The 15,991-nt window shown below is 38.4% G+C and overlaps 1 protein-coding gene across 1 annotated transcript in view; it reads right to left on the reverse strand.

The window, feature by feature from the left end:
* LOC148841661 (atrial natriuretic peptide receptor 1) overlaps positions 1-6,908 on the reverse strand; it is a 41,754-nt gene extending 34,846 nt beyond the window's left edge. The window contains exons 1-5 of the mRNA XM_088921270.1: positions 6,737-6,908; positions 4,644-4,765; positions 4,103-4,192; positions 3,792-3,937; positions 1,734-1,861 (exon numbers count right to left, since the gene is read on the reverse strand). Of these exons, the coding sequence (XP_088777396.1) occupies positions 1,734-1,861; positions 3,792-3,937; positions 4,103-4,192; positions 4,644-4,765; positions 6,737-6,908 (658 nt within the window). The remainder of the gene's footprint in view (positions 1-1,733; positions 1,862-3,791; positions 3,938-4,102; positions 4,193-4,643; positions 4,766-6,736) is intronic.
* Positions 6,909-15,991: the final 9,083 nt, after the last annotated feature.

The raw sequence follows: 15,991 nt of genomic DNA on the forward strand, positions 1-15,991 counted from the left end.
GCGTTTTAATTGCATCATTTTTTTAATGGTCTAACATCTGTGCTGTACACACAGGTAATCTATTCAGACAAGTGAAGCATAAGAGATTAGAGCTGTTTATCCCAGTAGGTATGATGGTTATCTGGGGAAAATTGAATGACTGTGATATCCAGTGGATAAGCACGGTACTTGGAACTAAAATTAATCAATGCTGAAAGTGCCTCTCACAGTCGGTGAAAATCAATAGACATGCATTTATTCTGGTTTTACAATGAGTGGATTAACTCTTCTAAAGACAACCCAAAATAACTGTCTTTTTTGCTGTTCCAGGCAAAATGCTAAGCTTTTTTGCAAGTAAGGAATATATAATTTCATGGGCTGTGCACACTTTAGAATATGTCAGTTGTGATTATTATTGAAGCATTCGAAAAAGTTTACTTTACTGCATCATTGTCTCCATCCGCTTCAGACATACTTAACATGACTTAGAATGATGACAGAACACAATTGCTCCAGGACTGGTTTTAGACATTAATCCCACTGTGATAGTCCTGTGATGGAATATTGATCTTTATAGGGTCTTGGGTAAAGAGCATCGTAGCCCTGGTACAAATGTTAGAAGACACACAATTCTTTACATTTCAATTGTATTCCTGTTGTGTACATTTGTAGAAATACAGTATATAATCCCCTATTCCTATAAGCCCTATATTGCTCCTTGAGAATACATTATAAAAAAATCAAGGAAGGAAAAATGGAGTGCTACATGGACATATACTATATTTGGTCATTGTTTCAGAGTGATGCATGTTCAGAGAGACTCATTAGTTTTGTTTGTTTTGCACAGTTTGTAATGAAGTCATAAACAACTATTTCCTAGTGTGTTTTCTTGTACAGAATCACACAGTACCTATTATAAGATCCAGCCCATTTAATGTAAACAAAAATGGGTAGAAAAATTATGTTATTAAAAAGGAAATGTATCTTCTTGATTGTTGGCCTATCAGTTTCATATCTTAATGGCCCACTGTTAGACTACATGGACATAACTTCAGAAATGAGGCTGAGTGGTTTGTTCCCAATAGTTAATGACTCTTTATTTAAAAAACTACCTCCTGCTTACAGTTACTAAATGCTGTTTCCTACTATTCACCCTACTGTCCTTTGTTCCTTGTTACTTCTTAATATATTTGGTTGACTTCATTAGATTCTGGATGTTTATAATCTATAATATATGTACAGTACATAAATATATACTTAATTTCTCTCATAGCATCCTGTGCTCAAGAGTAAAGCTATTCTATCCTGTATTCTTCTAGTCTATCAATTTATACATAGCATCAGTTCAGTAGTATCAGACTATTGTCTGATGCTACTGAAATGATGGAAAGAACCAGTATCAGAATTAACTAGACCCTGTATGTGTAAGGAATGGCAAATGAATATCTGTACGTAAAAAAAAACAAATCCACTATTTAACATTAACCATATTCATCTGTATATTTAGCTATTCTAATAGTACTGCAAGCATGCCGTACATCAGCAGCAATTACACACTTGAAAAATATGACATAGTAATAATAATCCCTTAGTCCATACCTACCTCAACTGCATTAGGCTAGTTCTAGTTCAGCATTTCTACCCATGTGCCCAGTAATCAACAGTAGACTTGCCTGCTAAAAGTCATGAAATCAAGCATAATTTTGGGCACTTATTTGAAATGCCATAGAGGTTAAAGAAAAATGCTTACTCACTGCGAGACACAGCAGACACAACCTTTAGGTCACTTTCTAGTGTGACAGAAGTGTTGTAGGTATCTCCTTCACCAGAGTGAATTTCTTGATATATAGCCACTGTAATATTTTGTTGTTCTGCAGCAAATCTGTACCAATTAATAATGAAAGACAAAAACGATTATTTTGGGGATTCATCCACTGTTGTAGTGGATCACTTAATTAACATCTATTTCACAAGAATACTTCAACATCTGTCAACATCTGTTTTGTGCCATAAATGACACACTATCAACCCCTTCATTTTTATTCGCTCTCATTTTTACAACATATTTTAAATAAGTTCAAGTAGGTAGCTGCGTCAGCATGCGTAGGCTACATAGGAACAAGTAAAGATTTATTCCATGCTGAAGACACCTGAAGAAGGCTCCACAGCCGAAACTTTGTGTTTCTTTTCTTCTCTTTTCAGCAGGGAATAAACCTTTCCTTGTTCCATATTTTAATTAAACTGTTCTCTATCTTCAAATATTAAATGGGCACATTAAGATAGGGATTCAGCAGATAAGACATTAAACCAATGTCTAGAACTTTTTTAATGAAGAAGATCCCATGATACTTTTTTATAAGAGCTGGAATTATTTCACTGTAGGCTTACACAATCTGGCCCTTAACCCAGTTCAGCAGTTTTACTAAATGATAATTAATACAGTACAGAGTCCAAATCTATTGAGTTTATTCTGTTATTTTAGTGTTATTTGGTATGATTTGCCTGGCTGAGTGAATAGCAGCAAGCCCAAAGGACAAAGCTGGCCAGACCTCCCTATGTTTAGAAGGAATGAGCCAGGGAGCTGCTATAAGGGTGAACATCATGGGGGATGAGTAAAAGATGGTTGGAGAGTCCATCTACTAGTGAGGGGGATGCACAGAAACAACAGAGGATGAAAGGTACAGTAAGGTCTGCCTCTATGGTCTAACACATCTCCTGAGGGTGAGAAAGAAGCTCAAAGGGTGCTCAGGAGGCAAGATATTTATACCTAGGAGAGCAGAAGGTGGGGAGATTAGAAATTCAACCTCTTCCTGAGCTTCTGTGTAAAATCAGAGAATGGTTACAAACAAGAGAAACCATTCAGTCCACGTAGCCCTGTGTGGTTTTGCTGCTGCTGCATAATGGTTGCCACCTGTCAGCTAGGTGTACGCTGTGAAATGCTACATAAATGTCAGATGTTATTATTATTATTATTATTATTATTATTAGAATTTTTATCGTTGTTGCTACTTTTTGTACTACATAGAACAGAAAATCAACCTCACTTTTGTAGGGTCAAGTAGCCACAAATTATTATTATTATTTCTTCCTCCGTATCTTCTAAATTAACTGAAAGTAAACAGTTTCCATGTTTCCATGTTATAAATAGTCTCAACAAAAACATTTGATTTCTTTTTTCCCAACCCTATTTTTTATAGATTCCATTTACACAGATTTTGTTGCTGTATTGTTTATCCAAAATATCAACTAATTCGACATACAGTATAATATTTTAGAATACAATAAGGGAACCCTTATTATAGAAACAGAAGATTCTGTCTACATACTGTACTTAGTTTTTAATTGCATAAATGTTGTTATAAATAACTGGACTGTGGTAAAATAAAAGTGGTTAAATTACTGCTGAAAGTACTTAGTCTTCCAGTTTAAAGTGTACTTAACTTCTTAATTTAATAATTCTTTATGTAAGGGATAAAAGGTATTCCAGTAAATCTTAATTTTGATCTAGACCAACAAAGCAACTCAGAAGTTTTCACCTCAACATAAAAAAGCTAAAAAAGGACAAAAATTTGGCTGAGATTTGCAATCAGGTTTTGAGAAACATTGATGGCCTCAACCAGAAGGGCTAACTTGACCTCCATCTTAAAACAATCATTTCCCCTTGAATTGGGGTACCCATAGTACCAAAGACACTCATCACCCTTCAAACATACAGTATTACAATCTAAAATGAAGCAAAGAAAAAAATCCCCTGAAACCTATAACAAACTTAGCAGCAATGCATTCACATACACAGTTCCTCCTGTTTTTACCTGATTCCTCCAGCTGGGATGGTCCAAGTAGGACTGATATCATAGATTATTCCAATGCGCCTCCAATTAAACTTTTCACAGATCTTGACAAAGAAAGACCCCATTTTGGTAAAAGGACCAAACACTCTGGTCATTGTAGGAAATTCCTAAAGGTGGACAGAGAAAATAACAGGAAGAAACCTGAAAATAGACTTGTGTATAACTTTGTTATTAAAGAATGATTCTGAATTATTTTTTTAGAAATTTTTAAACAAATGTACAAATACTTAGGGATCCATTGTTTTCAGATTATATCACTCAAATGCAGTTACCTTTTTATCCAGAAATTCTGAGTCTGCACAGATTGGACTGACCACTGCAATGTTCCAGTAACCAGCAAGCCTGCCTACATGTGAGCATACCTAAGGAAAGAGCACACCTAAGATCTCCCTCCAATCAACAGAACCATCCCCACGTCAAGTCTGCACAAGAGGCTCTTCATAGACTTTAACATTACAAACATCCATCCCGAAGCAATGAACAAATGTAGCTGAAATGAACTAAATGTCATACAGCAACATGTTACCTCACGTTTGCGTGACAAGGCAGATATGTTAAAGCCAAATTCAATTCAGTGTGAGAAAAACATAGAGGATATCTGGAAAAAAACGATTTCATAAGAGAATTTCAATCAGAACTGAGTACAACATCAAAGATATTCCTTGATCTAATGAGAAGTACTGTATGTCCGTAGTGTGTATAGTGTGTATATAATATGTACTGCCTGGCTAAAGTATTCATCCCCTTCCAGCGATGTCCCATTGTATTAAATGAGAGTGAGTATACAGAAAATTAAAACCTTTTATTGCTTACCTTTGAGCAAGTTGGGCCTATGAAAGCACTGTAGTTTTGATTATGTTGTAGGCTTACAATTTTTCCTGGTCCTTTAATTGTATCACATTCATCATCGACATATTCATACACCAATCGGTGACCTAGGAGATATACCACAATAAGACAGAGTTTAAAGTTTACAACTCACGGACAATTTAGATAGATTTAGATGGATCCCGTGTACAGTATATAAATCCATTTTGAGGCCTCTCTCTTTGACAGGTACTGTAGCTGTACAGGCTTTGTGGGATTTTTTCTTCCCAGTAGTGTAGATGATTTTCAGCAAGCTCCACAGGTAAAGGTGGAGGCTGGTTTTCAAGCCCAGATCGAAATATTTATTGAGCATTAACCAGCAATTAATAGAAGCTCTTGTGTTCCACTAGGTCTTCACCCAACCCTGGGTGGTATAGGGCAGTCCCTCCGCTAACTGCTTCTGGACAACTCTCTCCAGCATTTTTCCTGAACAGCTCTTCCGGACACACCCAGCAGTGGCCAGCGTCAAGCAGGAGCTGGGTGAAGCCATGCAGTCTAGAACCGTCATCAAAGTATAGGACACTGATGTCTGGCTTTGCCCTTTGCAGTCCGGCCCCGTCCAGGACAGGACACTTGCATTTTTAAATTTGGAGACGTTGGCTGCATCTTCTCCTGATGACATACCTGTGTGTTCTCAGGCCATCCAACCCCCCCTGCTGTTCTCTCCACTATCATGATGAAAGCCTCAGAGCTGTCTCATGGTCCCATCTTCAGGTTCTTCATCCATCCCACGTCTGCTCCCTCTTCTGAAGATGTGGGTGATCCCCTCTGGAGCACCAGAGCTTCCATTAATTCCTGGTTAATGCTCTAAAGGTATTTAGACCTGGGCTTGAAAACCGACCTCCACCATTACAAGACTTTCCAACATTGTCCTCTCCACCCAGCCTGATCTCCAGGTTCAGCATTCCCAAAATTTCCAGCCAAACACCACAGTGCGAGAGGGGGAAAGTTAGAAGGGAAGAACGCACCACGGCACTCTTTATTCTTTTTAGCAACAAAGAAGAAAGCAGGAAAAATCAAATTCAGCAAGAAAGTTGCAGTTTTCTATCTTCTGATATCAGTCCTTTGGCAGCTCTGCATTAACTGATTTAATTTTTTGCAGTAAGTTTTTTTTAAATGTAAACATTTTATTTTTCCTGATTCTAAGTCAAGGTTCTTCAGTCCTTATTGTGTGCCCACTACCTGCTGGTTTTACATTTGCTAAAGGTGTGAAATTGATATCATATCATTTTTGCAATATATGATCATATGATTTTTGCAATATATATCTAAATTTCTAAGCTAAATATGTATCTCCTGAAATATTGCATAGCTTGAGACTAATGAATTTCTTGGAAGTTCCTTGACACAGGATGTGTATACTGTATCTCTAACAAGGAGCTTTAAATAGCTAAATCTGGATCAGTGCCATCTGAAGTATCATTTATAAAACCTTGAACTTGTTTCCTGCAATGTTTCCAATATTTGAAAGCTTGATGCTGCCATACTTTAATAGTTTAATATGACACACGTGCATAAAGCATTTCTCTTATTGTGACATGGTGAAGGTTTCCAATAGCTGAGCTGTCCGTCCATTATGGTGACATTCATAGCAATAATTTCCCTTGTCACCCCATTCCTGTGCAGCTGTCATTGCCCCTAGAATGCGGCAATAGATTGAACAGATACAAAAATGCAGTTTCTACGTCATAATACATTTGATTAAAGTTACCATATTGTGCACCATGACTAGAACACTTGATTTACATTACCACTGAAAAATAATCATGTAATTCCATTACTGGCAAAACAATTACAGTAATCAAAATGCAATCTTTAGGAATGCATATACAGTATAAGCTGTTTTGCTTGATTTCAGCATCATATGGTAACCATCTATAATATAAAATCTGCACTCTAACGAGCCAGTTTTTAAACAGTTTTACACTGTTCGTCAAAGTCTATATTATTGTGCAAGACCAAGGTGTTCCTTGTGTAAATACAGCATTTATTCATCACAGTGAGCTTTTTGTTCTCTTTTGGGTAGAACATCAACTGACCCTTTAATAGGATAGAATTCCTGTTGATCTCATCGATAGCAATTAGGGCTCCAGCTCCAATTCTTCCCACATGGAACTGAGAGGAGGTATTAGGCATGGAGATTAGCAGTTTGAAATCCAGCCCCTCACCCCAGCGTGCAAAGGTCAAAAGAACCACAGAAAGAACTTCCATTTGCTGTTGCAAATCCTAAAACGAAACATTAACTTAAGGTACACCCTCAGAAAAATCTCTTACTTTTCAATTATTTATATTTTAAAAATGCTAACAAAGCTTTGTATTATGTATTATTTCTCACTTTCAAAATTAGGTACCTTTTGCATATTATTTTACACATTTTATTTTTAATCTTTAAAAACAAATCCCAATATAATATTACGAGATAAGATAAATATAACAAATTTGCCAGACAATAGTTCTTAAAAGAATATCCTCAATGTATTTAATCTGATATTAAAGTCCTACAAGTATTCTTGCTGATAAAGGCTTTGTAAAATATGTAATAATATAACTAGATTTAATTTCCAGGACTTCCGTGAAACTGTATTAATATCCTATTTTTCAAATGTACCCCCGGCCTTGCAAAATCCCTCTATCTAAGCTTTTGAAACTTTTTATTCCAGATACACATGCATTGTAACAGCTGCCAGTGATGTATTGTGGTATAAGACAGCAGTACAAGTAAATAGGAGTGGAGCAAAACAAAGGAAGGTTTTTGAATAACTAACATAGGAACACATCGGTACTGTGGGTATCAATAAGGAGTATGATACAGATACAGATCACAGAAATGTGGGAACTGCAAGGGTATGGTATAAAAATGGAAAAATACTGCACAGATCCATTGCAGCAGACCTTTATAAGGATAATGAATATTTTGGGATAAGAGTATTTTTTGGCAGAGGAATATTAAAAGTATTTTACCAAATTCAGTTGACTTTCCTATTAATTATACTGTATATAACTAAAAAGAGATACCTTTTCCAAAGGCATTCTAAAAGTAGTATACAGTAAGTACGCAATATACAGTATATTACATAACATACGTACTTTATAAAATTTCTGTAGTTAATTTCTCCATATAACAATAACCAGATGTACAGTACATAAAACAATTCAACAACAGTTAAAAAGAACAATGGGTAGTTTAAACTTTTCATGCCACAGCTCAGTTCCATTTAATTTTATTTAAATGCCACTCACCACCCTTTTCACAGAAGAACAGAGTTTCTTCGTAGCTGAGTGGAATTCCCTTCAAAAAATGCTTCAGGAAATCAGCTTCAGGTGTGGACTGATCAGCGCACCAGGTGAAGAGCAGCCCAGGATTCCGATTAGCCTGTACTTCACTATGTTTTAAATCCCCCGTGTATTCCACTCTTATGAGCCACTCTGTGAGACATAACACATTTTAAGCGTGTATACATCACTTGAGAAAGAACAGCATACCATGCAGACATTGTCGATTTGTTTAGCTCATCAATGTGAGAACATAAACAGTTCATATGAACATTTACGGAAACTCCTAAGGCGATGAAAGTAAAAATAGAAACAAGCTACTTAACATTTTGTATTTTTTGCCACTGTAAATAGAAAGCCATGTTTGGAAAGAAGACCTGTTGAATCTAGAAGCATGCAGTACATACTGTAGCAGAAGCAAAGTATGAATGGAGCTGACACTTTGCAGTGCATCTTAATGGCATTCTGAGCCCCTGTCTGCAAGACTGTAGTCCCCTCCTGGCACAGAATATCCATGGGGAATTCCAGGGAAATGGGATTTATGAAGATCCTTTTGTGGGATTCGCAAGGATAATTCTCCTCTTTCATTTAGGGTTACAGAAAATATCAGGAGGATTAAAACTTAATTTGACTTGTTGTTTCAGAAGAATTGGGATCGGTGCGTTTGCGTTAGGCCCTAGTGTGAGTGTGTGTTTGTGTGTGTCTGTGTGTCTGCCCTGCGATGGACTGGTGTCCTGTCCAGGGAGTATCCTGCCTTGTGCCCATTGCTTCCTGGGATAAGCTTCAGGTCCCCCACAACCCGGAATAGGATAAAGCAACTAGAAAATGGATGAAGCGATAGATTAAGATCACTTTATTGGCCATATACAATTGTTTTGTATAAGGAATTTGTCTTTTCACATACCCCAACTCACTCTCCATGAGACACACAGATGGGGATAGAGAAGCTTGGGGTCAGAGCGCAGGGTCAGTCATTTATACGGCTCCACTGGAACAGATGGGGTGAAGGGCCTTGCTTAGATCCTTAACCACAGAGCCACCACACGGCCCCAAGATGTTTGCTTTAGTGTACATTTTTATTATTGAAAAAGGTTTCTCTTAATTTTTATCACCTTTGTAAGGAAATTACATTACAGGACTAGGGTAACATGTACCTGACTTTACATGTTCCAATTAACCATATCCCATAGAAGCAGCTTTTGGAATCACCAGACATAAAAATTGAAAAAAAAATATTTGCATTTATTATTGAAGGTACACTAAGTCTCAATGTTATATCTTTAATAATGAAGGAGGCTGCCTGCAAGACATGTATGTCTGATCAGGCGGATTCTACTCATTTTACGTGTTTCTTATCTGCTGCTTGCACAAGCTGAACTTGTAACAAAATAAAGCTTTTTAAGAATGAGCTGGCCATGCAAAGCAAAATCAGATGTTCTTTGAACTCTGTTATTAAACAGACATATCTTGTCTTTAAGAACATTGTGTCATTTAAACAAACATATTAGTCAAGATAGCAGAAGTCGCTCTGGTTGGTGAGAACTCTCTCCCACCCTACGTTTCCGTTCTGTATAAAAACTGTATATTGTAAGCAAGACTTTGAGTCTCGTCTTTCAGATCTTTTTAATCTAAAGGTGCACCTCCTGTATGCATACATAATCAAGGATTTCTCTTTATCTCTCTTACATGGGTGTCCTTATTGGAGACACAACAATAACAACAATCTTTAACAATCATACACCAGTCCTGGAGTCCTAAAGTAACTGTGGAAATAGCAAAAAAGTATTCGTCTTGCAAACAACATTTAGTAGATGATGGACAAATTATAGTCTTCAGAATAGCTGTTGATGTGAGTGTAAAAGATATACGAAACTGCTGAATGTTCTATCAATTCTCTTGTTTGAAAAGCAATGATGTCTCCAAACAGGATGACCAGAGCTTTTAAGATGACCAGAGCTTTTCTAAAACACATAACTTGAAACTGCTTTGGTTTCTATGTAAAAATCCAACAACAAATAGGTCAAGTACATGTTTCAAACAGCAATATCAAATAGTAAAAGCTACTCTGTTAAGGGCCACAGACAAGATTGCACTAAACTGGGATATGACTGTATTTCAAAGACACTCTTGTGCTGTACATGTGAAGGATCGTGGGAATTCTTTTTGGATTTCAGTCCACAGAGCCTTACAGACCAGTGGCGCCCATGACTATGTAAATAACTATAAATCATGTAGAACTTCAAGAAATGAATGATTGAATTCTTAAGATCCTAGTAAAGAGGTTCCAAGAAAAGAGAGTTAGACATTAATTTATCTCATTTCATAACCTCATACAGTACTATCAGCTGTATGTATGGGTCAACCCCACACTGAAAAGTAAAAAAAAATCTTTTGTTTTACTTTTTCAGCGCAGAATTAACTCTAATTGTTCTTCTGCGAGCTTGCATTGTGACCTGAAACTTCCCCTGTGATCTATGGAAAAGAATGAGTTTTAATTTGAAAGTAGGGTTTAGGAATCCTTCAAAGCACCAGTATGAAATTAGGCATACAATATCACAACTAATGTAAGGCAGTTTAGTGACAATGAAGCCACCTGGGTGTGGTGTAATTGTGGTTAACATTTCTAGCTCACAACTCTTGGGTCCTGGGCTCATTTTTTGCCGTCTGTGTACAGTTGCATGTCCTCAGAATGAGTGTGTGGGTTTTCTCCTCTCATCTCCCGAAAATGTACTGGCTAGTTTTGATTAGCAGTTTTAAATTATCCCTTTCCCCATGCCCATGTCAGACTGGTGTCCAGTGTGATAGGGACCATGTGTGTTCAGTCCCAGCCAGTGGTTCCAGAATGGAATCTAGATTGCCACCAATGGTCCGTCCTTCTATTTCAGCTTTTGGAAAAAAAATAAAGCCTTTTTCTTTATAGCATTTATTATGTTTTTACATTGTGTTTAAGGCCACCTCATCTTCTGACTTCTCATGGAATATTCTTTATTAACCTACTGTTTGCTAGTCTCATAGAGGTCATGTACCCAATTAACGCCATGAGTTCTCATTATCCTTGACCAGATAATAATCTCACAAAATATATATGGGAGAGCAGAGGTAATGCTTAATGTACCTTAATTCCCAGCAAAGTCAGCATCCCCTGAGACTGAGTCAGACTCACTTTAATTAATCACCCTAATTGGTGTTATCTTCTCCAGCTTCCTTGGTAACTAGGGTCTTGTTGGAAAAATAATGAAGTGAATGCACAGAGAGATCTTTTTAAATTATTGACATTAAGACTTAAAGCTTAACCAATTACGAACAGGGAGAAGTAACACTTCACGGTTCTTGGCCCATTAGCTGAGATTGTGGACAGCAGTGTAAGCCAGATTCTTTCAGCAGAAACTAACAGTAGTTTATGTTAATGACGCTTCATTTTAATTCCTGCTTCTCATTCAAACTAATTTCTGATGATACGTGCCTGAAGACTTCAGGGAGCCAATCAAGTAAAGGTCACACCACATTACATTTGATTTTGCAACTAGAAAATGTAGGAATTGGAAAGGTGGGAGGTTGAGTGTTGTCATAGCAGGGATCCTCACGTATACATACTGTAGACAATTCTAAGAAGTTGTGCTCACCAGCACAGCATATTAGTGGACTTCCACAGTTAATGAGGTCTCTATGACCCCTCTCAGCCCTCGGCTGCTTCAAATTTAAATCAGCATTTTTTTTTCTCCTTATCCCCCCCCCCACACACACACACACAAAACCTTCTTGTACAAATATAAATAGAGCACTCTTAAGAGACAAGATCACTTTATTGGCCACATACAATTCTTGTATTAGGAATTTGTCTTTTTGCACATACAGTACCCCAACTTGCTCTCCATGAGACACAGAGCCAGGGAGAGAAGCTTGGGGTCAGAGCGCAGGGTCAGCCATTGTACAGTGTCCCTGGAGCAGTTGGGGTTAAGGGCCTTGCTCAGGGGCCCGACGGAGTAGGATTCCTCTGCCGGCCACGGGATATGACCCAGAAACCTTCCAGCCACAGGTGCAGATCCTTAGCCACAGAACCACCGCACTGTGATGTATATAATTCTGAATGAACAATGGACAATGGGGATCTACAGAAAAGGAATAAGCAAAGGTTGATTCCACACTGACAAGTAAAAAAAATATCTTTCATTTTACTTTTCAGCACAGAATTAACTCTTCTGAAATTGTTCTTCTGAAAGCTTGCATGCTCCTGCAGCTTCCACCTTTAATCTATGGAAAAGGATGAGTTTTAATTTTGAAAGACGAGAAGGTGATTTGTCTGAGTTACAGATGTAAAGCTGTTTCAGATACACTGAGTCAGACTCAGTGTTGTTTCTGTTACATTTAAAATCAAGAGCACAAGGAAGGCATGCCTTTACCCAAAGGGTTGTGGGTATAAGGAACAAGCTAACCTTTGATTTTAAAGCATGATTTCTGAAGATGTTGTTTCAAGAAACAGCTGGATCAGATCCTTGAATCAATTAGTTATTAACTACCAAACAAGCTATAGGGGCTTCGTGTGGTTTGTAACCTTTCTTATGGTCTTGTAATGCTCTGCAAATTGTAAGATCAATACTGCTCGGGTCTAATAATCCCAGGACACATTGAGACATAACAAGGTTTTCAAATTGCCCAGAAACTGAAACTAAATGTGTAAACCCAAATGCTAAAAATTACTTCTTAATTACTGTGTGGTCTAGGCTGCCAATGCAATCATAATCTAAGAATGTAAAAATTACAATCTGGAGTGGTTTTTATTTACCATTTTACTTTGCAGTTACGAGGATAATCCTAACTGGCACTAGTATGTTCATCTGTAAAAGGAACTTTTGAAATTATAATCCACCAAAAAATCAAGATGTACTTCACATCAATGAACATTCAGTCATTAACATGTGAGATGTGATTATTCAGGGGACTTAAGAATATTGCCATTCTTCATCATTTCAGTTTTAATATGAAACACCTGTGCGTTCCTGCTTTTCATTCATTTGAGTGGCATCTAAAATCATGACTTCTGACCCATTTTGGTACTCTGATTTTAGAAGATAAGATCAGTTTATTAGCCATATACAAATTCTTGCATTAGGAATTTGTCTTTTCACATACCTCAGCTTGCTCTCCTTGAGACATACAGACAGGGAAAGAAGCTTGGGGTCAGAGCACAGGGTCAGCCATTTATACAGCATCACTGGAGTAGTTGGGGTGAAGGGCCTTGCTCAAGGGCCCAACAGAGTAGGATTCCTCTGCTAGGCATGGGATTTGAACCAGCAACTTTCCAACCACAGGCACAGATCCTTAGCCACAGAGCCACACCCCTGCGGACTTTGTTCCAGCTCTCAGTTTCACAACTGACTGTTTTCAGCTCTTAAACACACATCCTTATGCTACTCATATAACACTGACATTCTTGAGAGACGAGAAGGTGATTTGTCTGAGTTACAAATGTAAAGCTGTTTCAGATACACTGCGGGGACGGTTTTTTTTATCAGTCTCCTAAATCAACCTTTAACTTTTAAGATTTATGAACGCTGTTGGGATCACAGTATAACTGAAGGTTTTTTTTCCCACTAGCTGGATTTATAGCTGGATTTCTCAATTTACTGGATTTTTGTAGCCTTTCATTAAGTTCATGGCCAGGGTCACATACTGTATTAGATCTCCTCATTACTGGTGGCCTGTCAGTTCTCAATATTGATGTTCTTAGACTAGGCAATTTAGATCAGATGGATGTTTTATGTGGGACAGAATGCCCATTACCATCCTTTAGTGCTAAATGTAGGATCATGATGCCCAGTTTGACATCACTAACTCCTGACAAGTTCACTGATGAAATTCCTGATTCACACACAACCCACAACTTTGAAGGATAGAGCTGAGCTGTGTACCAGTTATCTAATATGCTTCATTGTGTATCTGTGGCGGGTCACTGCAGAGACTGTGATGTGGCACAAGAGACTGTAATGACCAAGAATGTGCCACTAGAGGTCACCACAGTTCCCCCTCTCTCTCTCACATAAATAGACTCGCCAGTTAGTTAATTCTTGGATTATTAGTCAATAAGGAACTTATAAGTTATTTTATTATAGTGCATTTAATCAAGGTTTCTCAAAGCACTTTACAGTAAGGAAAAAAAGTACAGAATGAGAGGAGACAGAAGAATTACACAGTTACAAAAAGGGTTTGAAATACAGGAAAGTCCTGTTTTGAAGGTGCTCAGAGAAAGTGATTCTTTGACATCCTTAGGGATAGAATTCCAGAGCTTTAGGCCCAGCAGGAGAAGGCCCTGTCATTTAGAGTATGTAGACAGGCTTGGGGGACAGACCGGAGACTGGAATTAGAAGAGCAAAAGTGCAAGATGGGGAGTAGGAAGATAGTGACTCAGACAGGTACTGAGGTGCCAAGCCATGCAGATAGGTGATCACTTTATTGGCCATATACAATTTCTTGCATTAGGAATTTGTCTTTTCACATACCCCAGTTTGTTCTCCATGAGACACAGACAGGAAGAGAAGCTTGGGGTCAGAGCGCAGGGTCAGCTGTTTACACAGCGCCCCTGGAGCAGTTGGGGTTAAGGGCCTCGCTCAGGGGCCCAACAGAGTAGGATTCCTCTGCCAGCTGTGGGATACAAACCGGCAACCTTCCAGCAACAGGCGCAGATCCTTAGCCACAGAGCCACCGCTCCAACACAGACAGCATAGGAGTTGATGACTGACTACTGTGCTTTAACATCAGCAGCTAGCCCATACACCTAATCCCAGTCACCAAAAATAGGTGGATTTAAGAGTGGTGTAGAAGAGTCTTGCAAGTACAGTATGTGTTCGTTCTGGAGTGAATTTAACAAGTGATTGATACAACCAGAATAAATGTGGTATTTAGTATATGTGTATTCCTGTATTTAATTTGAATTCTCTGTAGAGTTTCAGAAGAGCGCAGGGTGTAATTGGAAACTGCACACCAGTAGATCTCGGATGAGACCAGGGAACATGTCTTCCGGTAAAGGGAAGACTGACCATGGCTGAAAGAGTTGAGGGTCCCCTGGGCTTCAGAGAACGAACGTGAAGAGTTTCTATTCTGCTAGGAAGAGAGACGGAGAGGAGTTTGGCAGGAATTTGTTTTTTTCTGGCTCTTCAAGTGGAATAGAGAACTGATGAGCGGTTCCCTGGGAGAAGAGGACCTGAAGATCTTTCACCTCTGTGATGGACAGGAATTTGGGACTGAGCAGGCTTCTCTGAAAGGGACCGCCAGTACATCTTAGGAGCCTGGCGCAAGCCAGCAGTGAGAGATCACAGGAACCCACACTCCTAAAGTACTGTAGGTGACATGATGGCTCAGGGTTACAGTCTGTGGCTCGGGGGTCAGCATTCTCTCACACTCACGTAGTGTTTTCGACACTGGTTCCATCTCCAAAGCTTACTTGTATTCTGATCGAATCCATTTTAAAAAAGGATTTAGTTCATTCATCTGCTCAATGTTACTGTCCAGGAAGGAAGAGAGCCTGCCCTCCCTCACTGTTCCCAGACAGAAAGCATTTTTCTTTTTATTGGGCATTACCTTCATGAATACCTTACTAATCTGTGCTTATTATTTGGATAACATGTAATAATTATGTTATAATTTGGATAATTAAGTATAATAAAATGGAACACAATGGAGATTCTCATTTTGCTGATGTGATAGTCAAACCACCAGTGTAGACTTCATCATTGCAGCATCAGATGTATAAAAAAAAGTTTCAAAGATGGCCCTAGTATCGATTTGCCAAAAACTTACCTAGCACATGTGGGCTTTCAGTGACATCAGCATGACATGTGCCACTTCTGTTATCAGTGTGCATGTCAGGCCTTGCAGTGTGCAAAACCAAGACTATTATGACGATAACATTCCCATATGACTATTACGACATATGACCACCAATGATGGTCAATTACCCCACAGGAACGGACTAGTCTTTGGGCACCGTAGGTTTTGTGTTTGTGTAGGCTGCACTAGATTCAACA

The sequence above is a fragment of the Atractosteus spatula genome, chromosome 1 (genome assembly GCF_055471065.1).
Source record: "Atractosteus spatula isolate fAtrSpa1 chromosome 1, fAtrSpa1.hap1, whole genome shotgun sequence".
Lineage (NCBI taxonomy): Eukaryota > Metazoa > Chordata > Actinopteri > Semionotiformes > Lepisosteidae > Atractosteus > Atractosteus spatula.